Genomic DNA, 11,737 nt, shown 5'->3' on the forward strand with positions numbered 1-11,737 from the left:
CTGCAGGAACTCCATGCCTTGATATATCAATTTGACAAAACTGCCATCCTGTAATGAGGCTGAAGTAATTATCTTGTGAGCTGGGGCATATTTTGTATGTTGACTAATTAAAAAAAACTACAAAGAAACCAAACCCCAGGTGATACTTTGAAAGAGGCAGGCCACTGAAGTAGTGCAGACACAGAAGGTTTGAAAACATGAAGACAAAACTCCAATCTAAGAGACAAAAGCCAAGTTTGGTTGACTGGTTTGTGTTACATTAGACTGCTTTTTGATCACAATGTTCAAAATATCTTTAGGAGGAAAATGCTTTATGACTGACTTGCAAGCATACAGCTCATACAAAACTGACCTCACCAAACCCAAAGGGAATGTCTGTTTAGCAAGGAATTAAAACACTAAAATACTTTTGAGCTTTTCTTTTAATTTTTCCTCTTCTTAAGGGAGATGGGAAAGAAGGGATATAGAACAAAAATTACTTGAGAATCCCAAATGTAACACTCAAACACCATAACAAATCTGTTACCCTGCTTCTTGATGATCTCTTTCCTCCAACTAGCTTCATAAATCGATTGTACTGCTCTTCTTGATTTGAGAGGTCCCTAATTTTTCTGATTTCTTCTTCTCTCTTTCTTCTCTCCTCCTCTTCTTCTTGTTTCCTCAAGTCTTCCTCTTTCTGACGTCTGTCTTGTTCCTTTTGCTGTTGCATCTTCTTTGATGTCTTTGTCTGTTGTTTTCTCAAATTTTGCTTGGCTTCATAAAAAGAAAAAAATACACTATTAACTCCACATTACCTAAATGGCTTCTCCTAATCCTAGATTCTTCAAGAGGTTTTAGTAGATGTATGGGGTTTTAAAAGGATTAAAGGCTCAATGCTCAACGTTTCACATAACATTCTATGGTGGGTTTTTTATGAGGTCATGCCATTGATAGCCAGTTCAGTAACATTAAACTGATTACCTGTAGCACTATTTTTTTTTGTTGAATGTGCTTTTGTACTGGCTTTGACTTTCTGTGTAACACTTCTCGTTTTTGTTAATTTCTCCTTGCTTTCCTTCATCACCTGTTGTTCTTTTTGCTGCCATTTTTTACTAGCAGACTGTAGTGCAAGAAGCCTAAGTTGCAATTCAGACATCTCCTCCTCATCATCAAGCAGCTTCTTTAGAAGAAAAGAGAAGAAAGGACAATAAGACAAAAAGTCAAGAAGTGTTTAATAACCAAATTGTTTCTGAAAGTTTATGAAGCCTGTCCCAAAGTTATTTACCAAGAGAAAGCTTACGAAATCCTACTACACAGGTGTGTGTCATTTAAGAATGGACTGTTTCTATTACTGAAACCTTTCTGGACTGCAATTAAGGAAAAGCCATAAGAGTATCATAATGCAATCATATCTCATCTACACAAGAATATTTTCTTACCTTCTCAGATGTAACATCTGAACTGCTAAATTTTCGCACTGAACCTTGTCCTTTGTCTTCTGTACCTTCCAAAACAAAACCGTATTTTTAAGTAAGCTGTTTCTCATGAGACAGAAGTACATTACAATAACATGCAGAATTTAACCCATACAAACATATTTTGTCAGCATCATTGGTGCACACTGTATAACAAAATAGCAGTGGTATGTGCAAGATCACACCAACAAACATTAATACAAGCTTGCCAGGTCTGATGAAATGCACACTACCATGGTGCCATAAGCCTAAGTCAAGATTTGTTGTTTTTTTAATGATGTCTTGAGGTTGGGAAATCCCCAAGCAGTAGAAAAACAGAGTTGGAGACAAGGGGAAAAGAAGACTTCTTGCCACCTGTTTCATGCTCCCATCTCATGGCAGCTGCCGTCTTGAGTGTCTCAGATTCCACTGACAGCTATTTTGAGTAACTGGTCAGCCTTATGCAGAATGAAATATAAAGTTTCACAGCTGCAGTAAGAACACCCATTTTCCTATGGAAATGAATAGTAAACTGTAATGTTTTCCTCCCAAACATTAAGATCACAGAATCACAGGATGTTAGGGGTTGGACCTTGGACCTTTGAAGATCATCAAGTCCAACCCCCCTGCCACAGCAGGACTATAGAATCTAACACAGGGCACACAGGAACACATCCAGACGGGTCTTGAAAGTCTCCACAGGAGACTCCACAACCTCCCTGGGCAGCCTGTTCCAGGGCTCTGTTACATATTAATTTCTTGGGAGTGTCCAAAAACCTGACAACAAAATGCATATATACTCATGGGCATATACTTCATATATAATACATAACGTGTATTATGTTATTGCATAATTTCATGAGAGCTAATCACGACTAATATAATAGATAACTAAAACATAGTGAAAGAGGTTTTGTATAGTCATACATATAAATGTTTATCTGCATCAGAGGAAGGAAATAAACATTTAGGGAGCAGCATGGAGAGCTTATTTCCCACAATTCAAACTGGTAGAAAGACTGTTTTCCTATTTAAATAGTTCTCTTTCTCCTGCCTTGCAATGTTCTCTTCCTGAAGGCTACTGATTATTCTTTTGTGGTCAAGATCTGTTGTTTTTCCCCTCATATTTCCCATTAAAAAAAAAAAAACCCTGTATTACCTCTTAAAGAATATCAGCACCTATTTTTTCCTTTTTATTAACAGAAAGGACATAAGCAGAGAAACACACCTAGAACGAGGTGATTTTACTATTACCAGTTTTTTATTTATCAGTTTCTTTATAGGCTTTGTCTTTCTAAATTCTCATTCTGAAGTTATGTGCCTTACTCCTCCCTTTCTTATATTCCTACTAATTACTCACTGGTACTCCATCCATCCATCTACTACTTTGTTTCTTTCCCTTCAAATTGACAGTTGGCACACATTCACAAATTAGTAAAATTCACAAGCACAGTGAACACTTACTAGAACACTTCAGAATATGAAGTTTAAGCTAGCTGCTTCATTTTGCTGCAGACCTAAGGACTTCTACCTCAGGTCAGCTGGACATAGTAATTTACTAATTCATTCATGCGTCTGAGCAGCTATGGTCTTTGACCTGCAGTCCAGAACCACCTAGACAAAACATTTACTTCTACTCTTTGGCTACATGTCTCCTACCCATCTCTTCTATTTCTGGGCCATAAGTTCATCACTATTCATAAAAATCAATAATGACTAAAATAATTCTGGTGAAAAATATCTCATAAAGCTTGTTATTTTGAAGGCAGCATGTAAGAAAGATGAAATGCAGCAAAAGGTGTTTCTCAGTATCTTTTCAGCTAAAACCTTTTGCTTCTGGGAAAAAAAAAAGTTAAAACAAAAAACAAGAAACAACAGAAAACTTACAGTGAAAGCCAGTGATTTCTGCTGTGAATAGCAATTAAAGCCTTCAAGCCTTGTCCTCATGCTTTCTGCCACACTACCAGTTGGTCTAAGAAAACCAAAAACATGCTTCCAAGCATGCTTACAGAATTCATGGAATTACCTCAACCAAGAGTTAAGTACATTAAATCTATAATTCCTAACATTGAACATTTTGATTACAATCAGTATTTCAACTGAAACAGTATCTTCCCCAATACCTAATAAATATGACAGCAATGGCATAAAGCAAAAAGAACTTTACAAGCTAAAACAACTCCGCAAGTATTTACCTTGACCAGATTCTGTGCCGTCAGATTTTTGTGATGACTGTTTCGTTCCTTCTTTGCCTTTTTTCAATCTGCTCCTCTCAGCTGGAGTAGGCAGTTTTTGTCTGAGAGGTTTCAGTTCAAATGCCTGGAAGGCCATAACTGGATTTTTCTCCTCAGGAGATACTTCTTTTATAGCATCTGGTTTAATACTGTCATTTTCTACAGTTACTTGGTCCTCAGTGTCCACTGGTTTATCATCATTCTGTTGTTCATTTTCTTCCCTGTTGCTCAAAGCCAGTCTTTCATCTTTATTAATGTATTCAAGCTCTAATTGTATCTGCTTATACTTCAAGAGCAAATCCTCAAAACTTTCTTCCACAGAGTTTTCATTTTTAGAAGAGTAGTTTTGCTTTCTAGATGGGGACCTTCCAAAAGTTTTGGCTGAATTACTTGTCAAGAAAACAAATAAAAGAAGATGCAGAACCTTAAAAACAGTGGCAGTATTACCACCAAAGACTAAATTATGTCAAACAAAACTTAAGATCATTCTCATATATAATAGGCTAGCTTGAAAAACATTCCCTATAATTACAAGAAGTATGAAAAAGATGTGTCCATTACTATATACTGACAACTTAAAATATCCAATTTACAAGAAGAATTTCTTGAGTTACTGAGAAGTCTTGTATCTTGCTCACACCATCCTCCCAGAAACAACTGCAGTAATGCTGACAATCATGCAAGTGTTTAGGCTGGAAAAGACCATCAAGATCATAGAGTTCAACCATGAACCCATTAGTACCAAACCCATTGCTAAACCACATCCCTAATTTAGCCATCTGCCTGGGCAGCCTGTTCCAGTGCTTCAATGAAGGAATTCATCCTAATGCCCAGCCTAAACCTCCCCTGGTGCAACATGAGGCTACTTCCTCTTGTCCTGACACTTGTGAGAACAGACCAACGATCACCTCACTACGATCTCTTTCAGGTAGTTGCAGAGCAGTAAGGTCTCCCCTTAGCCTCCTTTTTCATCAGGCTAAACAATCTCAGTTCCCTCAGTCGCTCTTCAAAGGACTTGTTCTCCAGAGTCCTTACGAGCTTTCTTGCCTTTCTCTGGGCCTACCCAAAACATCTCAATGTCCTTCCTGAAGCCAGGGGCCCAAAACTGAACACAGTAGTCTCCCTATCACAAAGGATAATTCAGACTTCTAGAGCTTGTAACTCAAGTATTTGCTTCCCACCTGACATTCTGGAAAAAAAAAAAAAACAACACACAGATTATGTTTATTCTCACTCATTTTGTCTATCCATAAAATACTGTGTCTAGCCACAGTGCAATTACACACTTGCTCAACACATATGGTAAGGCACAGCCTAATCAACAACTGAAAGAAATAAAGTGACTGAAGAATCGCAATTAAACATTCAAAAAATGTTAAGAGGAGTGGAAATAACCAATTACACAACAAAGGCTGTCTATGCATGCCCAAGGGATACATTTTCTTGACATGGTGTCCAAGGCAAGCCATGAAAATATTCTTAGGCAACTGCACAGAGAATAAAAGAGCTCACTACTAGAGGTTCACTGGCTCCAGGGCAAATCTTTTAGAATACTAAGTCAGGTTTGACTCATTTGACTTTCAGTATTAACCCTGCTGCGATAGCAGCTGACTCACTCCCGGTTAGGCGAAATGCTTTTGCATCATCGTCATCTCATAAAACAATAAATGCAGTAAACTAAAAGCGAAAATAGGTGCCCTCTGAACACAGGCAAACTGAATCCAGAGGAAGAGAAGTAGAAACTAGTGAACTTCATAAGATCCAGAAGGCAACTGGTCTACAAATACGCTGAAAAAAAAAAAGATCTGTGTGCAGTATATTGGCCGAATTCAATTCCAACACGTTTTTCCTTCCAAAAAGACAACTACATCAGTGATCTTGCAAGTCACAGTAAAGTCTCAAGCTAATTAAGTGACTTAAGATCGTTTATAAAATTTATTAGATATTAAAATACAACAATAGCTTCCAAAGTCATCTAGAATTGCATAGTAAGACAAAGCTTTGAGTCTCCTTCTCTGGAGATATTCAAGACCCACCTGGATGCATTCTTGTGTGACCTGCTCTAGGTGCTTCTGCTCTGGCAGGCAGGTTGGATTGGATGAGCTTTTGAGGTCCCTTCCAGCCCCTGACATTCTGTGATTATTTTTCTGTACTCAGAAAGATACAACTGCTAGAGATCCCACAATGCTATTGATCAGAAATTGTTTCACACATGTAAGTCTGGGGTTTTTTTTATATGTAAGTCTACACATAGAATGCAAGACTACATGGAGTGCTCTGAAAAGCAGACAAGCACATGCACATTAAAAAAACCAGCAGATATTCTTCAATCAAATCATGAGAAACTTCATCCTACAGTCAAAGAAGAGAGACTAGCTGCAGACTCTGGGGAGGTTAGTGAAGAAAAATGTACAATGTGAAGAGTATGGAATTCAACGGGAAGTCATGTTTTAGTCCCCTATTTCAGGCTTGGAATTCCACGATTCTCTCTGTAAAATTTTCCGCTTCATGTTAAAGTTGCTAGGAATTCAAAGACAAAAGCCTATCAAAAGCTAATATCCAAAGAAATGCACTAAGAATTCTTTAAACATTCCACCATGTCATTTACTCCATTTATATATATACTCCTGCAAAGCACAACGCAAAGCACTAGTTCCAAGGATAAAGACAAACCCCCATCTCTCTCTTAGCAGATAATCATTTCTCTTTCCTGGAGGAATTCCAAAAACTACTTTTGGCCACAAACTCCCTGTACCAGTTAATGTTAATGCCTCCTCTCAAATCACACACCCATGAACTACATTCCTACTCCATTAATATTAGCAACATGAAGGTACCTTAATATTCAGGAATACTGTAACACTGGCTCTTTCAGGTGGCAAGGATATGAAAAACCCAGAAAACAACTTACACTGAGAGAAAAATCACAAGCCCTTCTTAACTACATGATCCATAAATAAGTGAATGTTACTTATTAAAAGGGCACTAGCATTAGAACTTTTATCACTTATAAAACAGAAGTGTGCATCTTAACAATCGAGGGGAAATAAAAAGTCTCATTTTCTGAATGCTCTTTCAAGTAAAAGGGAAGACTGTATCAGAATTAACAAGCATTGCAAGGTCTGTTTAGGATGATGTGCTTGTCCTGACAATTAGGCATTACACAGAAAGCAACCATTTTCTAGCACTCAGAGCAACACTGCCAATTAAGAGACTTAAAATCTATTTTCAGCACCAGAACAGTCTCACTGTGTGACCTTGGGCAAATAACATCTTCACTCACTGCCTCTTGAGATAAGATACTTGAATGACAAATTCTTATGAAGATATCAGCAATGCTGTAACTTTACCAGATGAGACTAAATAAAAGCATCTCTATCATTATAGATTCCATCCACGTTCAAAAAAAAAAAAAAAAAAAAAAGACGTGGATGAGTAGCCTTGCATGTATAATATCACAACGATCCAACAAGTAGCTTTCAAAACCTCAAGTGCTGGAACAAGCAGGAAAAAAATTCTGTTTCTGTGATTAACCAACACATTCAAGCAAACACCACACATCCTGTCTTATTTGTACAAAAGACAATAAAACACTGTCAGGCTTTGAAGAATAGGTTTTAACCACTAGTTCTCTCACTCTGGGGCTGTTTTTTGTTGTTGCTGGGGGTTTTTTCTTTGTTTTAATTTGTCCACATTTTCAGTTGCAGACAATGCAGTTGCATCACGTTTCAGTAGGAGACTGCCCCCAAGTTATACTTCGCACTAATTGTTTAAGTTTTCTTTACTATAAAGAATCTGAAGAACGAGAAGAACCTTTTCCAACCGTTCTGCGCTTCCTAATCCTCAAAGGCGAAAATATAGTGACTCTTAAAGCAACTGTGGTGAACGATCTGCAAGGAATGCTGAATATGGCTTTACAGAGAACTAGAGCTTTCCTATTACCCAAACTCGCATATAAACCACATTCTCTGCATGCAAACACAGTTCAACTTAGGTTTAGCTTTAAGGTTAGCTTCGACTATGTGAAAAGAGCCTCTCGAGTGCTGGAAGCAAGAACGACAAAAGTGTATCCTTCGTTGCCCAACAAGGGAACTTAACAAGCTTAGGGTTTTAGCTTTACGACTGTGACACTTCCTAATTATATACTTTAAAACTGACGCACAAAAGACTGACCCCACTTCACAATATTTGCACTTCGGGGCTAGAAACCAGCCGTCTGGGACCCAGTCAATTAAAGTCTTTGTTTCGAGCTACGTTTTTTAGGTTTTTTCCCTACATGGGACTGATCGTCCAGGTTGTAAGCCAGGTCATGGCACTAATCTGGCTTCCCAGAAGCCTCTCCTCGAAAAGCAGGGCCTGCTGCTTCAGCCAACCCCTTGGACTGAAAGGGGAACCTCCCTCTCCGTTACCCCAGAGGAGTCCTAATGCCAAAGCAGGAAAGAAAAGCGCCCCTTCTCAGGGCTTTCGGCCACGTAATGCGGCACTGACACACCCAGACCCATTCCTGTCTCCGCTCCTTTTCACGTCTCAAGGATACACTTCCGAGGCGACGGCTCCCTCCAGCCCTGACTGCTACCGAATCCGGCACCGCCTCCCCCTCCGGGTGGCCTCCCGGGAGGGTTGCCTCCCCGATCGCCGCCGCCTTGACTCCTACCCCAGCGCCCTCCGCCCCTGTAGGGCCGGCCTCGGAAGCGGAATTGGTCCAGGGCATGATGGCTTCGCTCCCAGAAGGAGAGCCGGGGGCCCGTGTCGGAGTGCGAGCCCGGCGGCATCCGTGGCGCCGGCATGGGCGGCGGATGGGAGCGGAACGAGTCCTTGGGTCGATATCCGCCGTGGCCGTGCGTGTGCCCCATGTCCGGCGGGGGCTGATGCCGCGAACGGCAGAAGGGTCGACCGGATGAGGAGAGGGAGATACCCCCGCGGAGACCAGGAGGCGGCCTGCGCCTTGAGTAGGGCCTGCTGCTGACGAGGCCGCCGCCGGGCTCGGAGCCGCCACTACTGCCACAGGGCCCGAAGGCGCTGTTGTCATCGTCGCTGATTTCGCCGTCTTCCAGCTCCCCTTCTTCCTTCGGGGAGAGTCTGCTAGGATCCAGCGCCGCCTCCGCAGGCGCGGCCGCCGCCTCCGCGGCCGCCATGGGGCCCAGGCCAACGATCTCAGCGAGGCAGAGCGCGGCCCAGCCCCAGCCGCTCGGGCGCTTTCGTTTCCTGCGCAGACCAGCCCCACACCTCGCCTCGCCGCGGCCTCCGCCCCGCGCCCGCCCAGGCTCTCGCGAGACCACGCCCCGCGCGGGAGGGGCCGAGAAGCGCGCGTTACAGCAGGGATAAAGAGCGGGGAGGGGGATACGCTCCCCGGCCACGGGGCACACTGGGTAACGGAGTTCTACCTTAGGAACAGGCCGTGGAAAGCGCGGGGCGGGAAAGCCTCTGGGAGGATGCTAGTTGGGGTTTGATCCGCTGGGTTGCTACAGGGGAAGCGTGAGGCGCCTCCCATCTTGTTGCGAGGACGTGGGCTGTCTGGGTAGAGGGCAGTGGTGAATCGATGCTGATGGTCTGCGTGGCGCTGTCCCACGCTGCTTTCTACTGCAAGATTGCCAGTGGTCACTTTCCTTAGCACTGTCGGGAGCAGCACCAACCATGGCGCTTCTGGGGTGCTAGGCCTGCAGGGTGCTCGTGTGGGTGCTTATTCTCCTAAGGTGCAGACCTTTTCCTCACCGGTGGCGCCTGTTACAATCACAGAATTGTCCGGGTTGGAAGGGACCTCAAGGATCAGCCAGTTCCAAAGCCCCTGCCATGGGCAGGGACTCCTCACACGAGATAAGGTTGCTCAGAGCCACATCCAGCCGGGCCTTAAAAACCTCCCAAACGGTACATAGGCTTCTAAAGAAGGAAAAGCAGAGGATGTTCTGGCAGTGCCCAGCATCCTGTTTGCCATCATGAGCTGGCCACCTCTTGCCCAGTAGTTAAACTACTGCTAATGAAGAGATTTCTGGGAAGACTTCTCAGCTGTCACTGCTTTGAACTTTGGATTGACCCTAATGGCTTTTGCAACAGGAGTGTGAAACGAGCATCAGAGATAGTAAAACAATTAATTTCATTTCTCTGACTATATTTGTGCTACCTTGTCTGTTTCAGGGGATCAGATTCCTCCTTGCATGTTGTCAGGTGAGCATTGGTGGCTTTCTTAAGCAGGATGACAACATTTAATTTAAATAAAGCCTTTTGGCCTTTCTAAAGTCAAATTGATATCTCCTGGAGTACTTGCAAAACTTGACTTTTAACAGCATAGGCCCTGAGAGTTTATTTACAATGATCTTGCATGCTAAATGCCTTTGCCAACTTGCCGTGGTTCTCAGTCTGCTGATTTTTTGTGTTTTTCTGAAGGTAAATTACGAAGGAATTATTTTTTTTCCACAGTGAATAATGTGCTATGAAAGCACAAAAATAAAATTCACTGTCACATTACTATTTATTTTTCTGCTTTGCCTTTCTCTCTAGATTTTCTTTAGATCCTGCAAGAACAGAGAGTGGGTAATGCATACACTTTGTACAGTCCAAAATTTTGTACCAAACTTAATTTTCTTTGTTTGAACACTTTGCATTATCTTGTTTTGGTTTAACTGGATGTCCTAATTTGAGCTAGAACAGAACTAGTTATATTCCATGATTTTCCTTTTCAACTCAACCTATTCTAAGTAATTGCTCTTTTTGGAGTCCATGGCATATTTTTGCAGACAGTATCAGCCTCCAGTAGCAATGACAATTGGTGTTTCTAGTTAGTACAAAGGATTGATATGCAGAAAGGCTCCTGCTTATACTTGCTAAATCTTGTGCACTTTGTTAGGGGTGCAGAAAGTAAAAGACCACACCTGCAGGGAAGATCAGACAGTTCAGGTGACCCTAAACTCACCAAGGAGGTACTGCATTCCATGTACCTCAAGTCAGCATAAAGCTGAGGGATCCAGAGAGTCAAGCTCAAGCTCTCTTCTTCAGTGGCCAGTGTCTGAAGAAGACTCTGTCCATCCTGCCTTCAAACCCATTTGGATGCATTCCTCTGTGATCTGGTATAGGTCCCCCTGCACTGGCAGCGGGGTTGGACTGGATGATCTTTTGAGGTCCTTCCAACCCCTGACATTCTGTGATTGTGTGAATCTCATTATATGCATTCCTGAATCCAGTTTCCATCTGCCACTAAGTCCAGTCTGGAGCTTCCCCAATGCCTGCCCACAGCATCAGTGGTGATGGTGATGTAATTGCCATCAAGGGGCTTGGGTTCCATACTGATTTTGTGTATGTTTCTAGATATTTCATTTTAATGTTATTGTTTTCATTAAAGTAGTTTTAGTTCTATTTCCATAAGTTTCTTTCCTGTAGTCCCTTTCTCTTCCCCTTCTAGGAAGAGAGAGAGGTTAATAGAGAGCATCTTGTCATATGTCTAGTGGTCAGCCCAACCCAAATCCTTGACACTGGACAAACTACATGACTGAAATACCGTTCCTGTGATTTGAGTTCATACCAAACTCAGGGTCAAGTAATGGAATGTGTATACCATGTCCTAAATTTCTCTCTTTTTTATATTTTATTATTTAAACCAGTGTGGATTCTATTGAGATATTTACAGGAAAGAATGAAGTCAGTTTAAAGCAGGAGGAAGGTTTTTTTTTTTAACAGTATATTATTACCATACTACAGTAGTGTGTTATTTATGTCAGTTCTTTTCAAATGGATGTTACCTCTGAAAATCATGTTTCATTGGTGCTTTATACTGTTCTACACATCCACAGTGCTAAAAACATCTACAAATATGATACAGGGCCTACTGAAAACTTTCTGAAGCAGCAGCTGAAGGTCAGGCAGGTTTCTCAAACACTGCTAGATGCCTACGCCGATGTCTGAAATCTGATCTGCTGTAGCTGCAAAGAAGTTTCAGTATCAGTACATTTAAGTTGCATAAATTTCCTTCCCAGCAGCCATTTGCTCTGCATGTATCTGGTCCAGTTTCCTTTCTACGGTTACTTTTATTTGTAAGTGTTTTCATGCGATAGTAGGAAATCAGGATCAGCATCTTTTGTA

At 41.8% G+C, this 11,737-nt stretch overlaps 1 protein-coding gene across 3 annotated transcripts in view; it reads right to left on the reverse strand.

Moving 5' to 3' along the window:
• The window catches only part of ZFC3H1 (zinc finger C3H1-type containing), a 46,843-nt gene extending 38,041 nt beyond the window's left edge, over positions 1-8,802 (reverse strand). For 2 of the 3 annotated variants that reach the window (XR_008489507.1, XM_054399963.1), the window contains exons 1-5: positions 8,205-8,802; positions 3,629-4,048; positions 1,419-1,483; positions 961-1,159; positions 527-753 (exon numbers count right to left, since the gene is read on the reverse strand). Coding sequence is in view for 1 of the 3 variants with exons in the window: in XM_054399963.1 (XP_054255938.1) it covers positions 527-753; positions 961-1,159; positions 1,419-1,483; positions 3,629-4,048; positions 8,205-8,802 (1,509 nt within the window). In the remaining 2 variants the exon portion in view is untranslated. Of the gene's footprint in view, positions 1-526; positions 754-960; positions 1,160-1,418; positions 1,484-3,628; positions 4,049-8,204 lie in introns of those variants that run through there. The other variant, XR_008489508.1, reaches the window with a different exon arrangement.
• Positions 8,803-11,737: the final 2,935 nt, after the last annotated feature.

The sequence above is a fragment of the Indicator indicator genome, chromosome 3, assembly GCF_027791375.1.
Source record: "Indicator indicator isolate 239-I01 chromosome 3, UM_Iind_1.1, whole genome shotgun sequence".
Lineage (NCBI taxonomy): Eukaryota > Metazoa > Chordata > Aves > Piciformes > Indicatoridae > Indicator > Indicator indicator.